The sequence below is a fragment of the Vulpes vulpes genome, chromosome 9 (assembly GCF_048418805.1).
Source record: "Vulpes vulpes isolate BD-2025 chromosome 9, VulVul3, whole genome shotgun sequence".
NCBI classification, from domain to species: domain Eukaryota; kingdom Metazoa; phylum Chordata; class Mammalia; order Carnivora; family Canidae; genus Vulpes; species Vulpes vulpes.
This window is the reverse complement of record NC_132788.1, coordinates 109017200-109044648: the sequence shown is the minus strand read 5'-3', so window position 1 is coordinate 109044648 and position 27449 is coordinate 109017200. Positions and strand designations below refer to the sequence as shown.

Genomic DNA, 27449 nt, shown 5'->3' with positions numbered 1-27449 from the left:
AGTGAATGGGAGGGGGCGGCGGCCCCGCCCCTTGGAACGTTGATACATTATAACTTTTTTTTCTTGTTACTTTCACCCCCAGATCTTCCAAGCGGCGGCGGCGGCGGCGCGGCTGTTGCTAAGGAGGGGACGCGCGGGGCAGCGCGGCCCGAGCGGCGGACGGCACCGAGCGCGGCCTCCTGAGCGGCGCCCCCTCCTGCGGACCCTCCCCCACGCCCGGCGCCCGTGAGAGCAGCGGCGAGTGCCGCCCCCGCCCCCGGAAGGCGCCCCGACGAGCCCACGCGACCCCGGAGCGCTGCTCGGATCCGTGACTGCTGGCCTCCTTCCGCTCCGCGCCGAGGACTTTGCCGGAGGGGACGCGCGCGGACCGCCCCCCAGGGGAGCCCCCCTCCCCGCACGGCCCGGAGGCGCGGCGAGGATTGGCGGCGCCCCGCGGACCCCAGCCCTCCTGCGCGGGCCGGGGATGGAGCCGCAGCCCGGCGGCGCTCGGAGCTGCCGGCGCGGGGCCCCCGGCGGCGCCTGCGAGGTGGGCCCGGCGGCCGAGGCGGCGCCCATGAGCCTGGCCATCCACAGCACGACGGGCACCCGCTACGAGCTGTCCGTGCCCCCGGACGAGACGGTGGAGGGGCTGCGCAAGCGGCTGTCCCAGCGGCTCAAAGTGCCCAAGGAGCGCCTGGCGCTGCTCCACAAAGACACGTAGGTACCGCGCGCCGCCCCCAGCCCCGCCGCCCCCTCGGGCCTCGGCCCCCGGGCGGGAACAAAGAGCGCGCCGCTCGGGGAAGGAAGGGGGCGGCCAGACGGGGGGCGGGGGCGCGCCGCGCGCTCTCGGGCGCCCTCTGCTCGGCCTTGCCTGCCTCGGCCCCCTCCCCCGCCCAGGGTCGCTGCACAAAGGCGGCTGCGAGGGCGGCCCCCTCCCCTCCCGGGAAGGCAGGAGTGCCGGGGCAGCGTGGGGGTCCCGGCCGCGGGGGGGGCGCGGCCGCCGCCTTCTCTGCCTGCGTTCCCGCTGGCTTCCGCATCTGCTCGGTGCCCCCCTCTACGTCTGCCTGTTTTCTTCCCCTACTTGCGTCCTTCTACCCCCCTTTGTTCTAACCACCGGGCACTCCCGCAGCCTTCCCCTCCCCCCTGGTATTTAAATCGCCTCCGGGCCGGGGAGCACTCCCCCCGCGGGCCTCCAGGGACATGCAGTGTCCATCCCCAGCGGAGGGGCCCCAGTGGGGGAGGGGCGGGTGGGGGAGGGTCTCCTTTGTCTGAGCCGCGGCGGCCTGCGCCGGGGAGGGAGGGAGGAGGGGGAGCCCGGCCCCGCAAAAGACCCTAAAGGCTAAGCCCTGTGGCGCCCACAAAGAGGAGCCCCGGGCCGGAGTTGCTGAATTAGAGGCCGGGGCGGCCCTGGGGTGAGGGGAGGGTGGCAGAGGGCGGCGCGGGTGTACTAGCGCTGGGGGGGATGAGAAAGTGCTTTGTCGGGGTGCAGAGGTGGTGCCCCAGTCCAGAGTTGGGGCCCACGAGAAGGAGGTTTGAGCTGCTGGCATGGGGGGGCTCTCAGGGCCAGATGTTTGACACTTCCCGCCCCCCCCCCCTACACACACCCCCCACCCAGCCCTCTGGTCTGGAGGCCAGGAAGGGATGGGGTGGGTCGCCCGTATCTCCCCCTGTGCCTGGGCTTCCGCGTCGCTGCCTTGTCTCCTTGGCCTCACCCTCTTCCTTCCTCCCCCCCAGCCGGCTCAGTTCGGGGAAGCTGCAGGAGTTCGGCGTGGGGGATGGCAGCAAGCTGACGCTGGTGCCCACCGTGGAGGCGGGCCTCATGGTAAACGGCTGGGGCAGAGTGCCCTGGAGGCTCTGGCGCAGGCGGGCAGCCCCCACCCGAGAGCTCGGTCCCTAGCACCCTCCCTGCCAGGGCAGCCCCTCCAGCACGCAGGCCCCCTGCCCCGGGCCCGGGCCCTCCGACCGGAGCGCACACTCAGAGCAGCTTCTCTGTTTCAGTCGCAAGCCTCGAGGCCGGAGCAGTCGGTGATGCAGGCCCTGGAGAGCCTGACCGAGACGCAGGTAAGCCCCGCGCCGGTCCCTCCCAGCCCAGGGGGAGGGCCCGGGGGTGTTCGTGCTCCCGGGAGACCGCGGGGAGGGAGGAGACGCGCCGCCCAGCCTTCCTGCCAGTTTGGCCTGGTCACCCAGCTTCCTCTTCCTCCTCCCCCCTCGCACTCACCACCTGACCTTGAGGGCCTTCTCTCCCACGGTGGCTGCCATGGGGGAGGGGGCTGGGCTTTCACAAGCCGGCCTGTGGGGGTGACCTTGGCCCCCGCGCTCCCACACCCACACTGGGGCCAGGCCCCCAGCCCCATACTGAGGAGCACCCCCTCCGCAGCCGCTGCGGTTTCTCCACGGCGACCTTTTGTTGGTTTTTTTTTGTTTTTGTTTTTTGTTTGTTTGTTTTTTAGTTTCTGCGGGCGGAGGGGGCTGGAGGGGCCAGCCTGGGTGACACTCCTTCCGCCTAGTTTGACCCCATTGTAAGGGGTGGGGAGTCACCCCTCCCCCTTCTCCCTTTGGCCTTTGTTCTCTGCCCCAAAAGGGGGAGGGGGGCACCCAGCCCCAGGGCCATAGCCTAGACAGGATGTTAGGAAAATATTTAGCAACTGGCCAGGAGCTAAGGAGGAAGGCAGGGACTGGCCCACAGCCGGGTTCCCGGTTTTGTTGCAGGCTTTTTTTTTTTTTTTTTTTTTTTTTTTTTTTTTTTTTTTACCTCCTCCTTTCCTCATTTTTCTGGCGGCGGGGCCCTCCTCCCTGGAGGGTGACACAGGCCTCAGCTATCCGCCTGCTGCCAGGGTGGGGGAAGCAGGCTGCTGCCCGCCCCGGCTAGGGGGTGGGCTGGGCTGGGCTGGCCGCAGGAAACCTGCTCAGCGGCTTCCCTTCCTCCTGCCCTGAGGCCCTCGCCCCCTCCCCGACATGTAGCATCCTGTCCTCACCAGCTCGCTAGCGAGGAGGAAGAGGGGCACTAGAGCTGGGTGGTCTGCCATCAGAAGGGCTGCTGGGATGGAGGCAGAGCCGGGGTCCCGGGTGGGGGCTGCGCTTGACTTCCTGGTGAAGATGTGAACGGAGCTCTCTGCTCACAGGGGGCCTGCGGTTGGCAGGGGGGCCAGGGGTGTCTTTGGTTCACATCCGCCCCAGGGTGCCTGCGTCAGGAGTGGGGGGGGCACTGGGCGGAGTGACTGGGCTCCCAGGGCTGTTTCCCCGCCTGGCACCGAGTCATGCCCTCCTGTTCGCCCTCCCCAGGGAGGAAGTTGCAGGGCGGAGGGGTGGGGGGGGACTCCCCAGCGGCTCTTGGGAAGCCACCCCAGGCCCTTCCTGCAAGGGGAGTCTCTGGGGCTGTGGGGGGTGCCATGCAGACCAGGCTTCAGGGTGGGGGCTGCGCACTGCCCGCCTCCCTCGCCTCCTCCCCACGGCCCCCAAGCAGAGAAGGTTACGCCAGCCGCTGCCAGCGGAGGGCTGGGAGGCGGTGGTTCTGAGTCATCCCGGCCTATGTCACTTCTCAGAAACCTCCACCCCCCCCACCACCACCACCATCCTGGCCCCTGGGGAAAGCTCAGCTCTGGCCAGGCTCCAGAGGAGGAGCCCGATGCAGACTGGGCTCGGATGCACCCCCACCCCCGCCACATTTGAGGGTTTGTGTTGGGGCTGGCTGTGTTGAGGTCTCGGGGGACGCAGGCCTCAGAACCATCAGGGCCCCTCCTGCACTAGCTAAGCCTCCCCCTCAGCCTCAGCCCCACCCAGGACAGATAAATATTTATCTTGAGAAAGCAAAGGTTAGGAAGAAGAATTTGTCCAGGAATTCCCGCCCACTTGCTGCCTGGGTGGCTTAACTGGGAGGGGGTCTGAGATTGGCTCCCCTCCCATATTCACAGGCAGAGGATTGGGGGCCGGGAGGGTGGGGTTATTTGAGGGCAGCGACTGCTGACTGGGCCTTGCCCCCTCTGGCCTCAGTTTCCCCTTGAAAGAACCAAGCTGGCCAGGGAGGGCCAGGCCCCCCCATCTGACCCGCCTCTGTCCCCCACAGCCCCCAGTGGCGCCCGGGCCGGGCCGGGCTGGCGGAGGCGTCTTCCGGAAATACCGATTCATTTTATTTAAGCATCCGTGGCACCGACAGGGACCCCAGAGCCCAGAGAGGGGCGGCGAGAGGCCCCAGGTCACGCAGCGCGGGGGGCCGGGGCTGGGCCGGGCTGGGGGCGCAGCAGGCTGGGGCCCTGGCGCTGACGGGCCCCTCTCTACAGGTCAGTGACTTCTTGTCCGGCCGCTCGCCGCTGACCTTGGCGCTGCGCGTGGGTGACCACATGATGTTCGTCCAGCTGCAGCTTGCCGCCCAGCATGCCCCACTGCAACACCGCCACGTGTTGGCCGCAGCCGCCGCCGCAGCCGCCGCGGCCCGGGGGGACCCCAGCATGACCGCCCCCGTGTCCTCTCCCTGCCGGCCCGTGTCCAGTGCTGCCCGAGTCCCCCCGATGTCCAGCAGCCCTGCCCCTGCGTCCCCCTCACCTGTCACAGCTGGCTCTTTCCGATCCCACTCAGCTTCTACTACCTGCCCCGAGGTGAGTCCGGGGAGGGCTTCTTCTTGCCGCAGGGAAGGCAGGGCTGTCCCCGGACTTCGGGGGGCGGGCGGGGGGCTTCGAGTCCCAGATACATGCTTTGTACACGAAAGCTGCCCCCGCCCCCCAGACTCTGGATTCCAGGGGCTGTCCTTGCACCCTGCAGCTTACGGGCCTCCCTCCCCCTGACCAGCAGATGGACTGCTCCCCGCCTGCCAGTTCTGGTGCCAGCCCCACTTCCACCCCCGGGGGGAGCCCTACCTCCCGCTCCCGCAAACCCGGCGCTGTCATTGAGAGCTTCGTGAACCACGCCCCGGGGGTCTTCTCAGGGACCTTCTCTGGTAGGTGTCTCGGTGCCCACGTGTGACCCCACCAGAGATCACGTGCTGGGGGTGGGCAGCGTCCCCACCATTCCTCACCATGTGCCTCACGTTCCACCCTGGGGTCCCACCTGTATATGAATGTGGGCCCCCTGTACTTTGGGGGCCATGTGTCAATCTCTCAAGCACTCAACCCCCCCCAATGTCTCCTGCAGGCACACTGCACCCCAACTGCCAGGACAGCAGCGGGCGGCCACGGCGTGACATCGGCACCATCCTACAGATCCTCAATGACCTTCTGAGTGCCACACGGCACTACCAGGGCATGCCCCCGTCCCTGACCCAGCTGCGCTGCCATGCTCAGTGCACACCCGCCTCGCCTGCCCCGGACCTCACCCCCAAAACTACCTCCTGTGACAAGCTGGCGGCCACAGCCCCGGCCTCCCTGAGCCAGGCCCGCATGTGCAAGCCCCTGGGTAAGTGTCCAGCGCACCCCACCCGTCCTTGGGCTGCTCAAGGCCTCTCTGTGCGCCGCTCAGAGCAGCTGACCCACCGGGGGGGGGGGGTCGGGGGCAGCAGCTGCTGCTCACCATGCGCTGCACGAGACTGGAGAGAAGGGAGCATGTGTGTTGGGGGCACAAAGTGTCCTTGTCCTGCCCGGAGGGGGTACTTCCTCCCCCCCCACCTTGTCCAGATGGCAGGTGGAGCCTCTGTGAATGGTCGAGTCTGATGAAGGAGGGGATCAGAGCCGTTCCGGGGGTAGCCTGTGTCCCCCAGAGACCCGCTTATCCCCAATAAATCCCGAGTCCTGCGGAACAGTGTCCGCCTGGCGGGCCCCGGGCCCAAGTCACGGAGGGGAAACCAAGGCAGCAGGCCGGGTGCCTCCCTTCGGTGACAAGTAGCCCGAGGGCTCGCGCTCCACCCCCTCCGGGCGCTGGGCGCTGGCGTGGAGGCCCTGCAGGCGCCCCCCCCACCATGGCTCCGGCAGGCGGCCTTGGCGGGCTTGGGCCTCCTGTTTGGGGGGGCGGGGCGTGGTCTCCGCACCCCGAGGGGCTCAGGGGTCACGGTCCCTGCCTCCTTTCAGGGGACCGGCTGCGGCAGACGGAGAACCGCGCCACGCGCTGCAAGGTGGAGCGCCTGCAGCTGCTGCTCCAGCAGAAGCGGCTCCGCAGGAAGGCCCGGCGCGATGCCCGGGGTCCCTACCACTGGCCGCCCAGCCGCAAGGCCGGCCGCAGCGACACCAGCGGCGGCGGGGGAGGCGGCGGCTCCAGCGAGGCCTCCGGCCTGGGCCTCGACTTCGAGGAGTCCGTCTGGAAGCCGGAAGTGAACCCCGACATGAAGTCCGAGTTTGTGGTGGCCTAGGAACCGCGTCCCTCGCCCCAGCAGCCTGGGCCGACGGTCCCGGCGAGGCCTGCGCGCGGAGGGCAGGCGGCCGGGCAGCGGGAGGCCCCTCCCTCCCCGCCAGCTTCCTTCTGGTTTTTTTGTTTTCTCGTTTTGTTGGTTTTTTTGTTTTGTTTTTTGTTTGTATTTTTTTAAATTTCCATTCTTACCATGGTTTTCCAAACTCTCCGTGGACTTGGCTCCTGCCGCCCTGTTCCCCGCCTCTTCCTCCCGTCGCGCGGCTCCCGTCCTCGGCCTGAGCTGGGTCCTTCCCCGCCCACTTCCCAAGCTCCAATATGTAGCAGTCACTCCAGATGGTTGAGAGTGGGACGAGACGAGGAAGCCGCCCCCACCCCTTCAGGTTGAAGTCAAAAACGTAGATGCCTCATGATGCACTTTACAGACGGGCAGGGCCTGGGAGGGAAGTCCCGCTGCAGCTGGCGGCCCGCGGCCCGGCGACGGAGCCGGCCTGCACGCTGCTCGGCCGCTTCTCCTCCACATCTGTGCTTTTTTTCTCTTGGTCTCTTTTTCCAGGGAAAAAAAAAAAAAAAAGGCGCTTCAGTAGGCTGGCCCCAGCCTGCCTTGGGGTTCAGGTGGGGGCGTGGGGCCCTCTCCTAGTAGGGAAGAGAGGGAGGGGGACAGACCAGCCGCCAGCCTTCGCGTCCACGCACTGTGCCATTTCCTCCTGCCCCACCCCCTTTTTGTTCTGAGCTTGGGGTATTTATAGACTATTAATTTTCTGAGCCAATAGTGGTTGGGAGTCTCTTGAAAACTCGGGAGAGAAATGGTTGGGGGCACAGGGGAAATGACCCCCAGCCCTCCTTCCTGGCCCAACCTGAGGGATCTGGGCCTGTGGCTGTGTCTGCAGGCCCTCTGGCAGCCAGGAGGGGAGGGGGTGCTGAGCTGTGAAGCCCCCGGTAGGGGTGACGCTGTGTAGCATTAACCCCCTTGGGGGGGGTCGCTGCTGGTCTAAATTGGACCCTCCCCACTCATGCCCTTAACCCCAGATTCCCCTGGGGCAGAGGGACAAGCCCCCTACTGGGGCCATTTCAATGGGGGTGGAGTTTTTTTTCATTCACGTATTTTTTACTGATAATGGAGATGATCGGGCCCTGCCCCCACCCCCAGTCTTGTCCTTGCCCCAACTTTCTGTCCTCCAGACACCCCCACCCCCCACCTGTTCCTTCATCCTATTGTAGGTGAATCCCCCCATTATGTGTTTAAAGTTAATGGTTTCAGATGTGAACATCATGTGTTAACTGTAGCTCTGTAAACTTTTTTGTCGGGGGGGGGGGGGGGGGGGAGGGAGGGATCAGGGTAGGGGTCAAGGATTTGTTTTTTGTTTGTTTTCATTTTCCAAAAAAAAAAAGAAAAAGGAGAAAAAAGGAGTGGGTTTGTTTTTGAAGAACTGTCTTGGATACCTATTTAAATGTGTTCTGTTTTGTTTTTTTTTTAACGATTTTTAAATAACACCTGTGCCTCCGCGGGTCTGAGGGTGGAGGCCCCAGGCAGGAACCAGCCCGCCCCCCTCTGCCCTCACCAGGGCTCCCCCAAGAAAGCATTACCCACCCTCGGGGTTCGGGCTGTGGGGTGTCCCGGCACCTTGCGTGAGTTTCCTGTATGAAAACAAAATTGGGAAAGATAAACCTATACCAACACCGTGATTTCAAGTAATAAACAGAAAATGAAACAAGTGATGTGCTGCCCACTTGTGGGGGTGGGGGGGTTGGGCCACCCCAGAGGGGTCCTCCAGAGCGCGATGGGTGGCCTTACATAACTGGGAGTGGCACGGTGGGGGAGTCTTCCCTGAGAAGGGGGCCTGGGGTGATCAAGTGGCCAACCGAGATGCTGGGTCCTCCCGCTGTCTAAGGCGGTGGGAGCTGGAAGGTGGACGAGGGTTGCATCCCAGAACTGTTCCCACGTTCCCTCCCCTCCCCGGCTGGAGGTGAGGGTGGGCAGGAAGTCGCCCCGGCAGGGGAGGGAGGGGCCAGCCACTTCCCGGTACCCAAGGCCGGAAGTCCTGCAGGGTGTGGGCACAGGGCTGCCTGCTTACATGTGCCCTGGGTGGGGCCTCCGTTCCTGGCTCTGGGAAGTGGGCTGGGTACCTGCCCCTGGAACCGTCACCAGGGATACCTGGCCGCACACTCCGGGACTCAGTTTCCCCAGCCACTGACAGGGAGGCTGCTCCAAAGGCTGGGCCAGGCAGATGGTACGGCCTGGGTGGGCCCCTGACCTGTTGACCTGAGCCCCCTCCTGGCTGCCGGGCCTCCAGAAGCTCTAGCAGAAACCAGCGATCCCCCAGGGCCTGGGGCTTGCGCTCAAGGCCTCTCTGGCCTCGCCGTCCCAGCCTCGGGTGAACTCTCACCCCTCTCTGGCCTCACCCTGGCCTTGCATTCCAGCACTGCCCAGCCCTGACGGTCATGCATCAAGCCTCCAGGCCTTTGTCCGGGCCATGCCCTGTGCAGGAACACCCGTGTCCTGGCTGCCCTTGCTCTGCCTGGGTACTTCCTCAATTGGCATCTTCCCAAGGGTCGGGCCGGGGGCACATCCTCTGGGGTCCCACCCTCATCCACGTCAGGGCTGGGCAGGGACAGGACAATAACAGCATCATTTCCCATGTCCTGCCACCTGAGAGAACTAGTTAAGGTCTCACCTAATGGATGAGGAAACCCCAAGCCCAGGGAGAAACATCACTTGCCCTAGAGGATCGGGGTGTTTGTTAAATCGGTGGACACCCCCTCCCGGCGGACCACTGATGGCCCAAGCCCTTGCCTGCCCATGTCCGGGGAGCGTCTCCCGGAGGCCCAGTCACCCCGGAATCATCGCAGGCGCCCACGGGAAGGTAGGATGTCCCCCCCACCCCCACACCCCATCAGGCCGATCCCTCCAGACCTCAAAGTCAACGGCCACAGGTTGGAGGTGTGGGCGGGACAGCTCAGGTGGAAACTTCCGCCCACGCAGCTGCCCCTGGGGTCGGTCAGGGCGGAGGGCTGCGCCCAGGTGATTCCACAGGGCTGGGTGGGGGATGTGGCAGCAGGTGTCAACTGAGGCAGCCGCTGAATCACAGGCTCAATCGGGGCTGTGCGCGCTGCAGGGCAGGGGGCAAGTGCCCTGCTGCCGGGAACCCACCCGCTGGGCGCTGACTGGCGCCTGGCCCGGAGTCCAAGGGTCGCGGCCCTGCCCTGGGGTCCCAGGAGGGGGCGACACCCGGTGGGGGCTGCGGTCCGCGGCCTCCTCCCCCACGGGGCCTGCAGCGCACACACGTAGCCAGGGCAGGGCGCCCGGCCCGAGCGAGCCACGGCCAGGAGGGCCCGCAGCCAGGCCACGAGAAATAAAGGTAAACTGAGGCCCGGCGAGGGCAGAGGCTGCGGAGATCGCAGGGGGCGGTGTCTGCCCTGCGCCGCCCCCTCCTCCCATTGAGGAAAAAGCTGAATGGGAGGGGGTGGCCCCCGGAAACCCGCAGGAATGGAATCGCGGTTTCCACGGCAACGCGCCGCGAAACGAGCCTGACGTCACCGTGGGGAGGGCGCCCCGCTCGCCCCCGGCCGCGCGTCGGGGGGCCCAGGCCCCGCCCAGCGGGGGGCGCCTCACTGGTGGTCGCGCCCGTCGCTCCCGCGCGCGCGCCAATCACAGCGCGGCCTGGGCGCCGGGGGCGGGGCTGCGCCGGGCCGGCCGAGTGCGCAGGCGCGGCGCGGAGGCGGGCGGCCCCCTCCCTGCGGCCGCGCGTCTGCAAATTTGGGGGCGGGAGGCGCGCCGAGGGTCTGACGGCTCGGCAGCGCCCGGACGGAAGAGGGGGCGTAGCGGGGGGCGCCGCACGTGGACCCCCGCCCGGCGCCTCCGTTCGCACCCCTCCTTCCCCGTCCAGGCATTGTCTGCTGCCCCCGCCTCCTGGGCTCGGTGACGCGACCTCCGGGCTGGGGGAGCCCTGCACCCCGGGCGGGGGACAGCGCTCGGCCGAGCCGTGGCCCCAGGAATAGGAGTCTGCAGAGCGTTGCAGGAGGGAAGGGGTGCCCCTAGGGGGGAGCGCGCGCACCCCGGCCTGGAGACGCCGAGCAGGTGCATGGGGGCTGCGAGCTCAGCTGGGGGAGGGCAGGGCGGAGGCGAGGCCCCGAAAGGGGCGATGCCCCAAGTGTGCGGCTGCGATGGACAACGGCCCCCGGGGAGGAGGGGCAGGAGGGGCCAGCGGAGGCCCCGACAGCCAGGGGGGCGGCGGCTGGGCCTTCAGCCTGGGCGTGGACGCGAGGCCCGAGGACGGGAAGCCGGGGCGTTGTCCGAGGGGGGCCTCGGGTTCCTAGCGGGGAGGGGGGTGCCGAGGGGGCTGCAGGAAGCTGGGGGTTCGGAGGGGGGGCGAGTTTTGCTGTGACCAGGAGTCCACTGAGGGCAGGCAGCCGTCACGGGGAACAGGAGCAGGCTCCGCGGGGTGGGGAGCGCGCAGGCCCGAAGGGCGCCCCCCCAGTGCAGGGTCGGGCCGGCTGCCAAAGGGGGGAGGCTGGTCTGGAGGCCTGAGGCCAGGTGGGCAGTGCTCCTGGAGGACGACACAGCTGGCCAGCAGGACAAGGTCACTGGGGTCACTGTTTTCTGCTTGAGGCCAGAGTCCCCGGGGGTGGCCAAATGGGTAACTGGGGCTGACCCCACGGTTTTGGGATGCCAAAGGCCAGGATCAGGGCCTCCGGCGAGGGGCGCTGGGGACACGGCCGTGCGCGGTGCCATCGGGGCCAGCTCCCGCACCCCCAGCACCCGGCGGGTGCCTGAGGCACAGCCGCCCCCACCGCGCCAAGTGGGACCCGCCTACCTCTCCCTCTCCGGGCACCTTGGGAATGGGAGTTACCAAGCCACAGCCCAGGGTGCTGGGGCCCAGCCCGGGAGTCTTGACTCCAGCCCCACCCACGGCTGCCCAGCCCTGGGAGGGCAGGGGACTGGCAGCCTCTGGTGTGACCTGGGACAGGTGAGCAGCCCGGCCCGGCGTGGGGGTGGGGCTGCTGTCACCTGGGGCCCTGCGCCAGTGACTGCCCTCCTGGGTCCCCTGACCCTGGCTTGCTGCCTCGACTTCTCTCCCCTGTGTCTGCGCCTCCTGCCTCTGGCCTGTTCTCTTTTCCTCTGGGCTTACTCATTTTCTCGGGCTCTCTCTATCTGGGTCTCTATCCCCCCGACTCCGCCCCCTCTCTGGGGGCCCCCTCCCTCACCCCCGGCACACATTCCAGCCTCCACCCCCGCCTGGCCGCCCCTCCCTGGAGCCAGCTGCTGCAGCGGCGGGTGCCCAGGATGCAGGGAGTGGGCTCAGGCTGGGTCAGAGGTCGGGGCGCGGGCAGGGGCTGTAGGGGGCACCCCCTAACTGCTCTGGAATGTGGGCGGGGCCGCCCGCAGGCCTGGGGAGCCTCGGCTCTGGGCAGCTGGCTACAGCCGAGCCGCACACGCCCCACCCCCCCAGACACTGCCCACAGGCCTGTGAGAGAACGAGCGCAAGCCCGACTCCCACACGGGGCCCCTTGCAGCCACCAGCCCGCCCTCCCGCCCACGCTCAGGAGAAGTGCACCCCTCAACAGTGAAGGGGTAGATGTGGATCCCCCGGGAAAGCCAGGTTCCTGGCTCTGCCACACACGGCCCCCCATACGCAAACACCCGCGGACACCCACACTGGCCCCAGCTCACACCTGGATGCCACCACAACCTCAGTCAACAGTGTGACTCTCAAAACAATGGCACCCCCATTCTCACCCTGGACCGAGACCTCCCTCAAGAAAACCGCAAAATTGAAAGTCGCACCCGGCAGGGGCAGGCGCTCAGATCCTCAGAGACTTCTCACCCAAGGCAGCACCCTCCCCCAAACACAGCCCACTGCTCCGGCCACAGGCTGCCCACGTGCCCTCGGGGCCCCAGGCCCACCCGAGGGGCAGAGACCTGCTGGTCTGGGGCGTGGACAGGTGGGCTGTGCCTCCACTGCTCCATCCCCATTGAGACCCTGAAGAAAGGGACGGGAGCATCAGACCATTTTCTTTTTTTTTTTTTTTTAATTTTTATTTATTTATGATAGTCACAGAGAGAGAAAGAGAGAGGCAGAGACCCAGGCAGAGGGAGAAGCAGGCTCCATGCACTGGGAGCCCGATGTGGGATTTGATCCCGAGTCTCCAGGATCGCACCCTGAGCCAAAGGCAGGCGCCAAACCGCTGCGCCACCCAGGGATCCCTCAGACCATTTTCATAAAAAAGACCAAAGAACCCCAGGTGCCTCTTCGGGGTGCCCCTGTCCCTGGGTGACACCCCTGCGTCAGGGTGTCCTGACCCCAGGAAGTGCTGCTGCTGCGCCCACTTCTCAGATAAGCACCTGACCCCAGAGAGGGGCCCGGCAGCGCAGCAGGGCGCCTGGCCGGCACTGACCCAGGGGAGAGATGTTCCGAGCCCGGCAGCCGGGGCACCCACGCTTGTACTGTGGGTGCCCGTGCGGGCCGCCGGAACCCGCCTCCATCCAGCAGGCTGTCCTCTCCCAGCCCCCGCAACTGCCAGAGGGGAGGGGGGCGGTCTCCATTGGGGCCACTCCAGTGTTGCCGTGGAGATACCACGACCCCAGGAGGGGGTCCCTCTGTCCCTCCTGCTGCCTGCAGGGAGCCTTTGTACCGGTGACATCTCAAGAGTGGGGCCAAGGTCAAGTGAGTGGATAGGACACTTGTGGAGGACAGCTCCTCCTCCCCCGGGGGTGGGGGGCAGTGAGCCTCAGCCCTTGCCCAGTCTCAAAACCCTGGGGGTTGTGGCCCCAGCCCCGGCCAAGGCGAGCCGCGGGGTTGTCAGCACACGGGCTTTGTGCCCGCTCTGGCACTCCACGGGCATCTGCTCTATGTTGTACGATGCGCCGGGTGTCTGCTTGCCCCTCTGCGCACTTAGCACCACACGTGCCTCCGTGTCCCTCAGTAGAAGCGAAGGGGTCACCGTGGGGGGTCCTGGAGCACCCCGAGTACCGCAAAGCAAACGTGCAACCCCACGCAGGCCCGGATTCCCACAGGCTTCTGGCCTAACCCAGGTGGGCCGCAAGCGCACAGCGCGTGTCTGTGTGTGTCCCGGGCCCCACTCCCAGTCTGCCACATGCGGTCACCAGCACCAACCGGGCGCTGCCTGGCCTTGGCAGTCCCGGGATAGGAGCCTGGGCAGGGGCAGAGGAGCGGCGGCCTCCACATTCCCAGGGCCTCCACCCACGGGGAGCCTCAACCCCAGTCCTGCACACTGTCCTGGGCTGTGGAGCCCCTGTCCTAGGAACAGGAGGGCCGCTGGCACCAGGTGCACTCCCGTTAGCTCACGGGGTGGCGAACAGCTGAGTTTCCTGGGTCCACTGTTGGTGGCCACCTGGGGCCTCCTGGAGACCTCGGAGGCCCCCCACCTCCTCCTGCAGGTAGGAATAGGGTGGGGGGCGGTGTAACTCTCCTGCCGGGTTCTGGCCTCCTGCAGCTGTCCTGTGCCCTGGGAGACCCTGGCCACTGCCGACACGTAGCACTTGTGCCCACCCCAGGAGGCATGAGTCATGCCACCAACCACAGGCACAGAGGCTCTGTTGCAGGTCACACACACCCAGCCTGTCTGTGACTGATCCCACATCCACATCCCTCGTGCACACGCTTTGGGGTCTGTGTACAAGCCCCTTGCGCCCTTGCACTTGGAGCGCCACGCAGACATGTTTTCGAGGGCGCACACATGCACGCGGACGTGTGCCTGCCGTGCACACGGCCCCACTTTGGCGTCCACACAGCACAGTCCCCAGCAGTCCTTGTGTCTGTTTACCCACGACTCCCCAGCTCGCCCGCACACATGTGCACCACACCTGGCAACGCGCACACTCATCCGGGCTCCGCTTCCCCCACCCTGGCTCTGGGCCCTCCGGCTTTGGACCGGGCGGGCCGGCGTCGCTGCCAGGACGGCCCCAGTGCGCGCCCCCGCCGGGAGGCCGCCAGGTGCACGGCCCGGCCCCCGCCCCGCCACCGGGAGGGGGCGATAATTACGCGGCCTGAGGGTTCCCCCCCACACACGCGCCTTTCATCCCGGCCAACGCCCGTCCGGGGCCCAGACGCTCATTACCGCCTCCCGCCCGGTCATTAGCCAGGGTCGGGGGAGGACCCGGCGTCCAGGGGCCCGGCCGGCGGGAGGGCGCGGGGGGCGCCGGGGGGAGGGGCGGGCGGGCCGGGGCCGCCCTGCGAGACGTGGCTCGACCCGGAGCGCGCCGGCCGGGACGTCCCGGCCTAATCCCCGTCCCGCCGGGCAGGCGGCGAGCGCGGCGCGTCCAGGCCGCGAATAGCAGCCTGTCCCGGGCCCGCGGCTATTTTGAGCCCCATCCTCCCCTTCCTCCCCTTCCTCCCCAAGCACCCCCGCCTCCCACCCGTGCCGGCGGCTGGGCTGCGGCGCAGGGTCGGGCCTGGGGGCGGGACAGGACCCCGTCCCACGCTGGAGCGCGCGGCGGGACCGGAGCCCCCGGCTGGTGACAGCGAGGCCGCAGCGCCCCCTCGTGTCCGCGGGGAGAGCGGGGCGCGGCGGTCGCGGCCGCGGTGGAGGGGAGGTGGTCCCAGACCCCCGAGAGCGCCCCACGCGCACCCACAGGTGCAGGGGACCACGGGGACCGCAGGTAGGGAGACAGGCAAGGCGCCAGACACGCAAGCACAGGTTTGCACACAATGCCCAGAGCAGACGCACCTCGCGACAGGTGCCCCCAGGTCGGGGTCCTTTCCGGACCCCGGGACAGCCGTGGGTACGCTCGGAGGCCGGTACCCAGCACCAGCCCCGGGATCGTAGTAAACGTTTAATCAGCGTGTGCTGGCGGGATGAGGGAATGAATGAAGGAGCGGGGCGAGCGCTTCACAAAACCAGGGGAAGCCGCCTGGGAAGTGCGAGCCGCGGCGGCGGGGCCGGGATGCTGCTGGGCCACCGGCTGCAGGGACGGCGGGCCGGGCTGGAGCTCGGAGCACACGGGAGGGTGGCGGGGAGGCGCTCCGGGGCGCTTACCTGGCCCCAGCTCACCTCCGGCAGCACCGCCCACCCCCCCACGCCCCCGCGGCTTCGGGAGGCACAGGGAGCTGGGAGCTGAGGTCTCTTTCGGCTCCTTTTAATAACCACCCTGCGTGAGAGGCTGACGCAGCAGCAGGCCGCCTGTGACGGGAGTCGTAAGGGAGGGGTGGCACGGGGTGGTGAGGTGCAGAGGGGGTGGCCGTGAGTCATGAGCTGCTCTGGGGGAGGGGGCTCCTGAGCTCAGGCCATCCCACTGATCCGGTCACTGGAGACCGTGTCTGTGCCTGTGGCCCTTGCTTTGTCAGCCAGACGCCCCTGGGGTGGGAGTAAGTCTGAAGTCTCTGGTGGGCCTGGAGGTCTCTACTCCCAAACACCCCCAAGTCTTCTGCATAGGGTCTGCCCTCTGCAGACTTTCTAGAGCAGGGCTCCGGCGTGCAGAACCCTTCTGCATTCGTTTTTTCCACCCCACAGAGGGGTTCCAGGGCCACGGGAGGCGACGTAAAGCAAAGCCTGCACAGCGGGGGCAGATGGTGGCCTTGGGACTCCCCGGGAGCAATCGTGGGAGTCGGGGTCCCCACAAAGCTGGTTCTCCTGATACTAGAGATCTTGGAAACCCCAAACAGGAAAAAGCCACGGGGGAAGGAGAGAGCATGGCTCGCCCCACGGTGGGTACTGAGCCGTTAGCCAGCACAGCTGTGTGCGGGCAGCAGGCAGGAGCACCTGCTGAAGGGGAGGCCAAGGGTGAGACAAATGTTGGGGCGCAGTGCTGGCCCCAGGGGTGAGGTTGGGTGCCCAGAGTGGGGTCCGCCTGCTGTCTAGAGCTGGAAAGTACAGAAGTGTGTGTCTAGGTGAGTGTGGGGTGTGAGCACCACACCAAGCCCGGAGAAGTCAGGGTCGGGGTGGAAATGAGGTGTAGGTGCTGGTGGAGGCTTGTAGGCAAAGCAGGCTGCACCAAATTGGGGTGCCCCAGAGTTGGCGAATACTGGGGTCCATGCACGTGGGGTTGTCTCACTCATGGGGTTTGCGTGGGCCTCGAGGCCGACGACACGAAGTGGTGTGTTCAGGAGCCTGAAGGTCGGTGATGTGCGCAAGTCTATCAGAAAGCTGTTGGGGTGCGGGGGCTCCGGCGGGGGTTGGCGGCGACTGCCGGGGCACAGCACAGGTCGGAGTTGGAGCAGCACCAGGGGAATCTCCGTCAGGTTTGGGCCCGCAGCAGCCAGAGGCCCCTTTGTTCCCCGCCGCGGGCCTGGAGGGGAGCTGGGGGCGGGCGTGCGGAAGTGGGTCAGCCCCGCCCCGCCGCGCGCCGGCCCCGCCCCCTGGTCGCGGGCAGGGCGCGTGCCCGCCAATTAGCGCTCCCGGCGGCCGCGAGCGCGCGAGGGAGGCGGAGCCAGGGCAGGCCCAGCCCCCGACTCATGAATATGAAGTGCGGCTGCGGCTGCCGAGCCCACGGATTGGCTGGCGCGGGGCAGGGGGCGGGGACCCGCGGCGGCGTACATAAGGCCGGGCGCTCGGCGGCCCCCCCTCACTCGCGCGTTAGGAGGCTTGGCTCGTTGTGCTGCGCCTTGTTCCCGCCTGCGCCAGGGACCTTCCCGACTCAGTGGTGAGGGCCCTGGCGGCGCCGGTTCCGCGGGCCCGGGGCGGCGAGCGGCCTGCGGCCGGCCGGAGGAGGCGGGACGGCGGCGGCACGCCCCTGGGAGGGGGCGGTGCCGGGGCGGGCCCGGGGTGGAGTCCGCCCCGCCGGCGGCGGATGGGCAGCGGGACACCGGGCCAAGCTGTGTCCGGAGGGCGTCTTTCCCTCGGGTCTGGCCCTCCGCGAGCGGGACGCCACCGCAAAATGGCGGCTGCGAGCGCGAGGCTGCGCCCAGCGAAATGGCGGGAGTGCCGGGTGCCCGGATGGAGTGGCGCAGGGCGTGCGCGGGGCGCATGCGCGCGGCGGTGGGCGGGGCCACGTTGCGTGGCCTGGGCCGCCGCTCCCGGTTCCCCGCTGCAGTCGCGCGAGGGCAGCGCAGTTCCGGCGCCCTCCGAGTCCCCCGAGCTAGGATCCGAGTGGCGCAGTCCGCAGTGCGCTCTGGCCCGTTTCCGGAGCTCTGCGGCGGGGCCTCCCCCAGCCCGTACAGAGTCGGCCCGAGTTGGCACCCGCCCCACGTGCCGGGCTCCAGGTCGAGGCCCCGGGCTGCCCCGCGCCCAGTGCCCAGCCCCCCAGCCCTCACAGGCGCCCTACACTGTGGACCAAGCACTTGCCCCTCCACGCCCCGGTGGTCAGGGTGGGCTCTAGGCCCCTGCTCACGAAGGGGGACACCCGATGTGTGCCCCGCCGGTGACGGAGGCCGACGCCGGCCGTACACGTCCCTGCGGCCCTCGGCCTGGCTGAAGCTGCGGGGCCCCACGGCCAGGGCGGCACTGAGGGGTGCTGCAGAGCCGGGCTCCCGCCCTCGGGGAGCCCCCAGTGTGGGGGCGGAGCTGGGCCATGCAGAGTAGGGGCAAGAGGTGGAGGGGGGGCAGAGAGGGCAGTGAGGGCCTGCCAGCCTTCCCCCAGCAAGCCAGCGTCCTTTCTGTGAGGGGCTGCGGGGACGGGGATGGGGACAGGGACGGGGACTGGGCGGTGAAGCCCCCAGAGGATCTCAGTGAGGATTTCAACAGTGTTTGCTGCAGGCCACCATGGCATCAGATGAAGGCAAGCTCTTCGTTGGAGGGCTCAGTTTTGATACCAATGAGCAGTCGCTGGAGCAGGTTTTCTCAAAATACGGACAGATCTCTGAAGGTGAGGCTGGTGCTGGGCGGGGGGCGGCGCAGGCTGCCCGTGGGGAGGACTGAGTGCAGACTGCAGATCTCTCCTGTGCAGTGGTGGTCGTGAAAGACAGGGAGACCCAGCGATCACGGGGCTTCGGGTTCGTCACCTTTGAGAACATCGACGATGCCAAGGATGCCATGATGGCCATGAACGGGAAGGTGAGGGGCTGCTGCTGTCAGGTGCAGGAGATCCGGGTTTGCAGTGCGGGAACCCCACATCCCTGAGGGAGGGCGTGCAAATCCCAACCCGTGCAAATCTCTGGTTTCCAGTCTGTGGACGGGCGACAGATCCGGGTAGACCAGGCTGGGAAGTCGTCTGACAACCGATCCCGCGGGTATCGAGGCGGCTCTGCTGGGGGCCGTGGCTTCTTCCGAGGGGGCCGGGGCCGGGGCCGTGGATTCTCCAGAGGTGAGTGCTATGCTCAGGGCCTTTGGCCCTTAGGGACATGGTGGGGACATGGCTGGTAGCCACAGTGATCACTCTTTGTCCCTCTCTGCAGGAGGAGGGGACCGAGGCTATGGGGGGAGCCGGTTTGAGTCCAGGAGTGGGGGCTATGGAGGCTCCAGAGACTACTACAGCAGGTGACAGCCAAGGTCCTGCCCGGGGTGTGCGGGAGGCTTCTCGCTGGATGCCGGCGCAGGGCAAGGCGGCTCTGTTGTAGCAGCTGGTGTGAGTAGCTTGAAGTGTCTTTCTTGCAGCCGGAGTCAAGGTGGTGGCTATGGTGACCGGAGCTCGGGCGGGTCCTACAGAGACAGCTACGACAGTTACGGTAAGTCACGCTCCAAGGGCACCGTGCTGCCGGGGCTTGCGGTGGGAGCTCAGTAAGCCTTGGCGCCCTCCGCGAGCGACGCTCAGACTTTGTCATTGTGCTGGCCCGTGAGGGACGAGACTGCCCTCTCGGTGTCTGTGCCAGCAGCGGTTTCTACCACCAAATGTAAAGGCAAAAGCAGACTGACAAAGAAGGAAAGGGAGAGTGAGGGCCCCCCTGAGCAGCCAGCATCAGTGCATGTGCGGCCGCCGGCCCGCCGCCCTGCCCTCTGCTGTTGGGGGGGGTTGGTTACTCCCCAGGCTGCGGGGCCAAGCCCTCTAGGTCTGGACCCGGGCGTGGTATGCTGCATCTTGTCGCGTGCTTCAGTGCCTTTACACTGTACCTGCTTCTTGTTCTCAGCTACACACAACGAGTAAAAATCCTTCCTGCTCAAGATCGTCCTTCCAATGGCTGTATATTTAAAGATTTTGGGAGCTTCGCTGAATCGTTAATGTGTAGTGAACACACCTCCTTGTACCCCACTTTTGTAGTCTTATCGGTTCTGATCTTGTCAAACACAGCCTGACTGCTTCTGACCCCCAGATGGCCTCATTACTAGACTTTTCCTTTTTAAAGAAGCGCTGTTTTTAAGGGTTTTAAAAACGTTTTGAAGAGCACTTCAGATTTTCCTTTTTTGTTTTTACCATGAGCCATAAGTTTTTTAGGAAATCATTGGGGGTTGCGTGGGTTTTGGTTTTGGTTGTGTTGCCTTTTTTGTTTCTCTTTTTAGTGGGGTCAGGCCCGTGAAGTTGGGTGCCCCAATTCACTTCTCTTAAGATTGAACGGACTCTGAATCCGCTTTTTGTCGGAAGCTGAGCAAGCTGTGGCTTTTTTCCAACTCTGTGTAACGTTTCTGAGTGTAGCGTGGTAGGACCCATCCTGGGGCAGTAGTAGCAGAGGTGCCCTGGCTGCCCTGGGCCTGGCCTGTGCGGCCCTTCTGTGCTGTGTATGACCCACAGTAGACTTGCAGACGTCCCCTCAAGAGGTTCTTGAAAATGTTTATTTATATTGTCCTTTTTTACTGGAAGACGTATGCATATCCCATTGATGTTGTATTTGAAGTGGTTAAGGAATTCTTGTACGCAGTTTTCTTTGGCTTTACGAAGCCGATTAAAAGACCGTCTGAAATGAACCTTGCTCTGACAATTCCCTTTCATTGCACAACACACTCCCTGCTACGGGTTCGAGGCAGTCGGAACTGAGCAGAGAGCAGTTAGAGAAGGCGGTCTGCGGGTCCTGCCTGAGGCCCTTGCAGAGCTAGACAGGGAAGGCAGGATAGACGGACGCTTGCCGGGCCCCTTGTGACAGCCGACTGCCATTGGTCCCGGTCAGGTGAGAAGGTGGGTGACGGGGTGGGCAGCTTAGCAGGGGCGGTGGACACTCGGGCACGTGACGCTGACCCGGACCGCCTTAGTTCAGAAGTCGGCCAGAGAGTGGACAGCAGGCAGTGTCCCTGGGCGACCACAGGATGACCGGCTCGTTAGCTAGCTCTGCTGTTGCTTTACAAGTTCTGAGCTTTCACCGCTAGCCTATGGAAGCTGCAGCCCCTCGGAGGACAGAAGTGTTGTGCGCCCAACAGAAACCTCTGAGACGCAAGCTGCTCCCTTGGCTAGCTCATATGTGGAAATAGCCCTGTAATTCGAGGTAACTCCTTTTGCTCGTGTCCGCATCCCTCCTCTTGTCAAGAGCTCATTTGAAAGTAAAGTTATGTACCTGGGGAATGTTCCTTTGACTGTTTTTCCTTCTCCATTTTTCTTTTCTTTTTGTTTTTTTTTTTTTTTTTTTTTTTTTGTTTTTTGTATTTTAAATCAAGCTAGCACTAAAGTCAGACCTCGGCCGTTGGCCTTTCCCCGCCTGCAGCCAGGCGAGCGGCCTGGGCAGTCACGCCTCAAGAGTAGTTTCGATCCGTAAGCAGGATTGGAGACCACCGAACGCCCTGCCTTTTGGAATTTTTGTTCATCAATTGACCGTCTTTTCCAGACCTCCTTACCTCAGGCTCCTCACTAGCTTTCTCTGATGTCTGTTGCCGCCATGAGTTTTTCCCAGAGCCCACGCTCTTCTCTAAGCAGCTCCATCCCAATTGGGTAGCTGGCTCTGCTTAAGGGTGGAACGTGGCCTGGCCCATCTGAAAGGCGCAGGCCCACCCTGGGCACGCCAGCCTGGGACGGGGCCTCTGCCAGGATGGCCCCGATGACTAGCTTGAGACCCTCCTAGGAGCTGTGGATGGTTTCAGGGGAGGTGGGGAGGGGCAGACACGAGCTGTGGCTGGGACACTGGGCGTAACGCTTCTTTGCTTTGGCAGGTTGAAGGGAAGCCAGTGTGACTTGGAAGGGTGGCCAGAGAGCAGCGATGACCTGGGGTCCCTGTCCCAGGAGGAACTTCACCTGGAAGCCAGAGCCAGAGGCACGGCTATCTGTCCTCACCATGCTACCTGTAAGTGCTATCATGGGGTGGGTGCTTTGAGGCCCTTTGGCCCTGACAGTGCCTGGCCCACCCAGTGGGTTCTCCTTTCCTGGTCTCCTGCTCTACTGTGACACCAGCTGGAGGCTGCGTTCTGGGGCCCTCTGCTGGTACCAGCTCTCCTTTACGCCACCCCTGCTTCTTGTCTTCCAGCAGGTACTTCACTGGGGAGGCTGAGGTGCACGGATTCACGATGCTCCGGGAGGACAGGTGTGTGGCAGTTGGCACCACACGTATCTGGTTCTCCCCCTGATTCTCCCCCTCGTTGGTAGCAGGACCTGGAAGTTGGATTTGAATAAAGTGCTGGTGTGTCCACACAGAAGTCTGAGTTTGGCTTGGGGTGCGACTGTGGGGTGTTTGGGGTGGGGAGTTGTCTGCTAGAGAAAGCCTTTCTCTGGCCTCTGTTCAGGGCACAAGCTGGACCCAAGCCAGGACCACCTGGTCACTTTGTTGTCTCCTTGGGCAGTGGTTGTAGGTTTTGATGGGCAGTGAGGCTGAGAGATGGTGGTGGACCCCAGGCCGCTTCATGTCAGGTGGGCACCTCTCTTCCAGGGTCTTGGCAGAGTGCCCCCCAGTCTCCCATCTTGTGTTGCCTGAGCTTGCGTTCTGGGTTTGGTTGCCTCCTGCCGGGTTCTGGGGTGCAGAGCATTGGGGCTGACCCTTGGTTGGGATGCCTTAGTCCTGGGCCACTCCCCTCCACTCTCAGTAGGGCGGGGAGGGTGGCGGCGGCAGCAGGGAGCCCCGAGTCCTCCCACGGGTGGGGGCGGCCTCGGACCCCACCGTGCTAGCCACAGGGAGGAGCGGAGGGCGCCCGGCGGCCCCGGTCCGCGGGCGGGGGAAGCCCGGGGTGCGCGCGCAGCCGGCGGCCACAGCGCCTGTGGGCCCCGCCCGGAAGCGCCCGAGGATCCGCTCGGCGGGGGGCGGGGCTCCGCGAGCGCTAGGCCCCGCCCCCGCGGGCCATTGGCCGGGGCCGCCCCCGCGCCGCTGAGTGACGGGCGCGGGGGGCGGGGCGCAGGCTCCGCTTCCGCCGGGCCATGGGGCCGCGCGTGCTGGTGCTGGTGCTGCCGTCGCCGCCGCCGCCGCTGCTGCTGCCGCTGCTGCTGCTGCTGCTGTCGGCGCTGCTGTGCGGAGCCCCGGAGGCCGCGCCCCCGTCGCCGCGCCCGGTGCAGGCCACGCTGTCGCCGTCGCCCGCCGTGACGAACGGGAGCCAGCCGGGCTCGCCGCACAACAGCACGCACGCGCGGCCGCCGGGCTCGCCGGGCTCCTCGCTGCTGCGCCTCTTCTACGTGCTCACGGGCCTCAGCGGCCTGGCCGCGCTCTACTTCCTCATCCGGGCGCTCAGGTGCGGCGGCGGCCGGCCAGTCCTCGCGCGCCTCCCGCCTCACGTGGCGGCGCCGGGCCCCGCCCCCGGGGCGCCGCGGCCGGGGCGTGGGGGGGACCCCGGGCGCGGCCCCTCCCTCCGGGTCGGCGGCCCCGCGTCACCCCGCGCAGGCCGCGCGCCGCCTCGGTTCTGCGGGGCCCGGGGAGGGGCCGAGCGGCGCCGGGGTCGCTGGCGCGGAGGGCGCGGGGGGCGCGGGGGGCGCGGGGGGCTGGGACGGCCGGCGGGGAGCCGGGGAGCCGGCGGGGTGGCCGCACCCGACGCCGGCCCTGAGCTCGCCGCGGCCGCCTGCAGGTTGAAGAAGCCGCAGCGGAGGAGGTACGGCCTCCTGGCCAACACCGACGACCCCACGGACATGGCGTCGCTGGACAGCGACGAGGAGATCGTCTTCGAGACCCGGAATCTGAGATGGTAGCGCGGCCCTCGCTGCAGGCCCCCGGGAACCGGGCGTGTCGGGGGCGGGGCCGCCAGCCCCCGAGGCCTGCCCCGGCCCACCCGGAGGCCAGGATGAGTGTCGGGGACAGTGTCGTGGGGCCGCCGAGGGGCTGGCCCGGGCTCGGGCCCTGTGCCCGGCGGGGAGGAGGCTCGGAGGCAGCAGCGGCCCGAGCAGTCGCGAGCCGCCCTCCGGGACAGGGCGCAGGCTCGGAGGCCGGGAGGCCGGGAGGCCGGGAGGCGGGGACACCGGGCGGGGCGCTGCTCTGACCTGCCGGGCCCGCGGGGGCGGCGCTGGTGCCATCCGGGAACCCCCTGCCTGGCGCGGTCTGGTGGGGCCCCGCGGGCTGGGGAGGGGGACCTGGCGGACTCCAGGGGACGCTGGACAGCGCAGGTCTCTGCTGGTCACTGGCAGGGGAGCCCCAGGCACCGCGGGGTCTCACCCCACCTTCACCCCCAGATGCTCCGGTCCAGGAGGCGGCCTTTCCAGAAGCCCCAGGGAGAGGACAAGCGGCGGAACGGGCTCGGGGGCGTGCGGCACCCGCTGATCCTCCTGCTGGCTTCGCTGCAGACTCCCAGAGCGCCGGCCCTTCACCCGGACGCCGCCGTGCAGGATGCTGCGTGCAAATCAGAGGCGCCGGAAGCCTCACACGGCCTCAGAGACTGGGGGACTGTGGCCTGGGTCACTCTACTTCTGCAGGGGACGGGGCGGGCCGAGGGACCTGTCTGGGAGCTGTCTGGGAGCTGTCCCGCTGTGCTGGTGACAATAAAGGCAGCAGTGGCTCGGTAGCTGGACCTCGACTCTGCACAGGCCCCACCCGGTGCGCCGACCCACACACAGGCCGTGGGTGCGCCACAGAGCAGGGCTCCATCTGTGCCTCAGTCTCCCATCTGTGACCAAGCCGGGCTTCCTTGGGCTTGTCCCTGGCTGCCCCAGGGGTCCAGTGAGGAACCCCCAAGATAGACGGGGAGCTGAGGAAGCCCTGGCCTCACCCGCCTAGATAGAGGCGTTGCCGGCCTGTGCCCCAAAGCCCAGGGGAGCTCCTGCGTTTGCCGTCCTGGAGCCCCTCCAGGCTGCGCCCCCCCGGTGACCCCGCCTGACCCTGCTCACCACCCGGCACCTGGGGGTGTTTCCCACTGAGCTCTGGGGCAATAGTGGAGGGAGGCTGGAGCTTCCTGTGCCCCCAAGGCCCCCACAGCGCTCCTGTGGGAGCTGCGCTGAACCTGAGCTCCCAGCCCCCGCGAGTTTATGGGTTTCCCCGTGGGCCTGGTTCCCTCGTGAGCTGCTGCTCCCGGACAGGTGGCGGTTCTGGGCTGGCACCCCCCACCCTCCGTGCGATCGGTCGTGGGGAGTCTGGGGGGAGGGGCTGCTCCGCCTGGAGGCTCCCCAGGGTCTTGGCCGGACGCAGCGCAGCCGCGGCGCGGTGAGGAGCAGCCACCAGGTGGCAGCCTTGTGCCACGCAGCCTCCTCCCTGCGGGCCGCGGGGCTCCGGGGCTGCGGGCGGTGTGGCCGCCTCCTCCGCTGGAGCCTGGCGGTCCAAGCCCGGGGGCAAGAGGCTCAGCCGACCGCCACCTCGACCCCGCGGCCGGCAGGGGCTGCGCTGCTGTCAGCCCGCGGGCCCACCCGCTGCCCTGCGGGGAGTGTCACTCCCTGCCTGCTGCCGGGGTGCAGAGAAGCCGTCGCCCGCACGTCCAGCTGGTGGGCGCCCTCTGCAGCTGGGGTCGCTGCCCTCGGCACCTCTGTTGGCCTCTGCACCCCGAGTCTGCTTACATTTCCCCTTTCTCCTGCTGGCCAGCTGGTGCCTCCAGGAAGTCCTCCCTGACTGCTGCTCCCACCCTGCTGTTTGGGAGGGTCTGCACTCAGGGTCCAGTGGGTTCTGTGGGGAAGCTCAAAGTGAAGCCAGAGCCCCTGGGAGACCCGGACAGGTCACACCCGCCCACTCGGGCTCTTCCTCCGTCTGTTCCCACCGCGGGTCTCTGTCTCTGCATTTTTGTCCTTGTGTCTTTCTGACTCGGAGCCTCCCGACGGTTTTTCTCCATCCATTGGCCCGGCCTCTCTCACTCGGTCTGCGTTTCCGTCTGTCCCCCAGTCTGTCCCCTGTCTCTGCTTCCGAACCACGGGGACGCGCTCTCAACAGGCGAGCAGACGCCGTGCGCAGCGCTCTCGCCCCGTGATCCGCGTCCCGCTCCCGCAGCTCTGAGCGTTTTTTTGAGCTTCAAAAGGCACATTAATTACCCTAATGAGGTCAGGAGAGACCCCGCGCTCTGCCACCCGGAGCTGGAGCTGGGAACGCACCAGTGGCCCCCGCCCCAGCCCGGCTGCGCTGAGCCAGCCTGTGGGCAGCGTGGGCTGCGTGGGGTGCCCCACCCAGCGGCCCGGATCGGCAGCCTCCGCCCGGCGGGAGCGGTTAGCGGGACGTCCTCAGCGGCTGAAAGCCGGGAGCCGCCTGTCAGCTGGAGATGAAAGGCCCCGCGGGCCCGGCCCCTGCGTGGGAGCAGGCGGCCCGGGGGGCTTCCAGCACCTTCCTCCACCTCCCGCACTCAGGTGGGCACGGTGCACGACGCACGTGGCCACACGTATGGGATGTACAGAGGACAGGCGGCGCTGTCCCCTGCTGCGGAGCCCCAGCTCGTGCCAGCTGGGGGTGCACGGACCCTCGCCCCTCCCAGCACCCCACTTCCCCACGGCGGCAGGCGGCACACACGGCGCGGCCAGGGCCCGGGTCGGGGTTTCTGGCTCCTGCCCGAGCCGGCCTCACTTGTCCGTCCGGGAAACGAGGTGGGTGGGAGCTGGCGCCTCGGGCTCCTTAAAGGGGTGTCCTACAGCCAGGCTGACCTGGGCGCCGGCTCGGGCCGGGGTGCAGCGGGGCGTCCTCCCAGGATCGCAGGGGCCTCCTCTGCGGGCTCCCCGGGTCTTCGCACCCGCCCCCTGGCCAGCCGGGGCTTCTGCCAGAGCCGGGGCAGGAGGCGGGGTGGGCCTGGTTCATCTTTCACCGAGGAACTTCTGCATCGTTCTACCTTCCTCCCTGGCGCCGTGGCCTTCGAAGGCAAAAGGGCGCCGGACGCTGATCCCAAGCCGGGGGACTCACCCCGCGGGCCAGGGTGGCAAGCGACGTGCTGCGGGTGGTGGGCGCTGGTCTGCAGGTCAGTGGGCAGCAGGCGGCAGGTGCTGGGCCAGGGCGCCGGGGGTGCTAGACACAGGCTGGGAGCCAAGTCTGGGCCTGGCCTGAACAGGACCCTCCCCAAGTCTGGGGCCGACCCCCAGGACCAGGGTGGACAGGGACAGACCCCCCCATCTGTTCTGGATCTGGGCCTGGGGCAGACGGCCAACCCCGAGTGACCTCTGACCTTGCCTCAGCCTCGAACCCAGGACTGGCCCCTGTCCCCAGAGGGAACCTGATCGCTGACTCTTGACTCCAGGGGAAGCTTACTCCAGAATGCCCCCTGGCCCCAGCTGACCCCCTGCTGGCTGCGCCTGGAGGCTGGGAGGGCCGCCAGCCCTGGGGGGCACAGGGCCTCTTAGGTGCCAGGCGGCCCCCAGCAGGGCAGGAGTCCCCAGGGGCGCTGGGCAGCTGGTGCTGTGCCCCCACCCCCACCTTGCCCGGGGCCAGGCCTCAGAGCTGCCCTGCCTTCCCCTCCCCAGAGCCCCTCCTCCAGGAGCGGCCGGCGGGCGCAGAGAGGTTGAATGGGGGACGCGCGCCTTTGTTCCTGTCCCTGCTCTGGCTCTGACCTTGAGAGAGAGACAAGAACAGAAGGAAAACAGAGCTTCAGCTCAAATCCGCTCAGGCAGCGGCAGTGGCGGCTCTTGCCTTGGTGGCCCCTGCATGCAAATGAGCAGACCCATTGCGGGGCCTTTGCCGGGCAGTCCCCTGTGCCTGGTGTGCCCTGCCCGCCTGGGCTCCTCCTGCCCCCTGCAGGTCCAGGTCCTGCCGGGTTTGACGGAAGGGACCCCAACTCCAGCTGTGAGGGCCCATCCAGTAGGAGGACAGAGGGAGCTCCCAGAAGGCCCCTCTTTGTCAGGCAGGACACTGGACTGGGCCGGGCATGCTGGCACCCCTGGGCTGCTGGCCCTCCTTCCATGCCTGTCCTGTCCTCCAGAAGGGACCCCACTGGGAGCGACCGCCCTTGTGCCCTCCAGAGAGCCAGCTGGGTCAGCCTGCGTGGAGCAGGGCCCATGTGGCTGGAACCCAGGCCCTCCCTCCAGGGGTATCCAGAGAGTCAGTTTGAAGGCCCTGCCAGGTGATGCTGGGCCAGTCCTGGGCCTCTGTGGGCCTCCTGGCCTCCCCTGGCCACCATCCTCTGCAGAGCCCCCTGGGGCAACCCTGGGGCTTGGC

General features: G+C 67.0%; 3 protein-coding genes across 23 annotated transcripts; all 3 read left to right on the top strand.

The window, feature by feature from the left end:
• Positions 1 to 212: 212 nt before the first annotated feature.
• Positions 213 to 7698, top strand: MIDN (midnolin). Of its 8 annotated transcripts, none has more exons than XM_072722025.1 (8): positions 213 to 696; positions 1714 to 1801; positions 1978 to 2040; positions 4043 to 4171; positions 4257 to 4571; positions 4765 to 4909; positions 5104 to 5364; positions 5973 to 7698. In XM_072722025.1, the coding sequence occupies exons 1-8, from the start codon at positions 464 to 466 to the stop codon at positions 6248 to 6250; spliced, it is 1512 nt and encodes a 503-aa protein (XP_072578126.1). In that variant the 5' UTR covers positions 213 to 463; the 3' UTR covers positions 6251 to 7698. The 8 variants fall into 8 exon arrangements, with proteins under 8 accessions (XP_072578126.1, XP_072578125.1, XP_025875113.2 ...); XM_072722024.1 differs by having other exon boundaries at positions 4762 to 4909; XM_026019328.2 differs by having other exon boundaries at positions 4735 to 4909.
• A 1207-nt stretch (positions 7699 to 8905) lies between these two features.
• Positions 8906 to 21622, top strand: CIRBP (cold inducible RNA binding protein). 13 transcript variants are annotated; one of them, XM_072721999.1, is made up of 9 exons: positions 16735 to 16846; positions 17899 to 18007; positions 18089 to 18195; positions 18307 to 18445; positions 18537 to 18618; positions 18736 to 18806; positions 19206 to 20489; positions 21148 to 21278; positions 21459 to 21622. In XM_072721999.1, exons 2-7 carry the CDS (start codon positions 17905 to 17907, stop codon positions 19220 to 19222), a joined length of 519 nt encoding a protein of 172 aa, XP_072578100.1. In that variant the 5' UTR covers positions 16735 to 16846; positions 17899 to 17904; the 3' UTR covers positions 19223 to 20489; positions 21148 to 21278; positions 21459 to 21622. The 13 variants fall into 13 exon arrangements, with proteins under 13 accessions (XP_072578096.1, XP_072578094.1, XP_072578099.1 ...); XM_072721995.1 differs by lacking the exons at positions 16735 to 16846; positions 19206 to 20489 and adding an exon at positions 8906 to 9110 and having other exon boundaries at positions 17887 to 18007; XM_072722003.1 differs by lacking the exon at positions 19206 to 20489 and having other exon boundaries at positions 16730 to 16846; positions 17887 to 18007.
• Positions 21623 to 22191: 569 nt separating this feature from the next.
• On the top strand, positions 22192 to 23904 carry FAM174C (family with sequence similarity 174 member C). 2 transcript variants are annotated; one of them, XM_072722007.1, is made up of 3 exons: positions 22192 to 22647; positions 22978 to 23094; positions 23576 to 23904. In XM_072722007.1, coding segments are annotated over exons 1-3 (426 nt in total). In that variant the 5' UTR covers positions 22192 to 22339; the 3' UTR covers positions 23577 to 23904. The 2 variants fall into 2 exon arrangements, with proteins under 2 accessions (XP_072578108.1, XP_025875057.2); XM_026019272.2 differs by having other exon boundaries at positions 23531 to 23904.
• The last annotated feature ends 3545 nt before the right edge of the window (positions 23905 to 27449 follow it).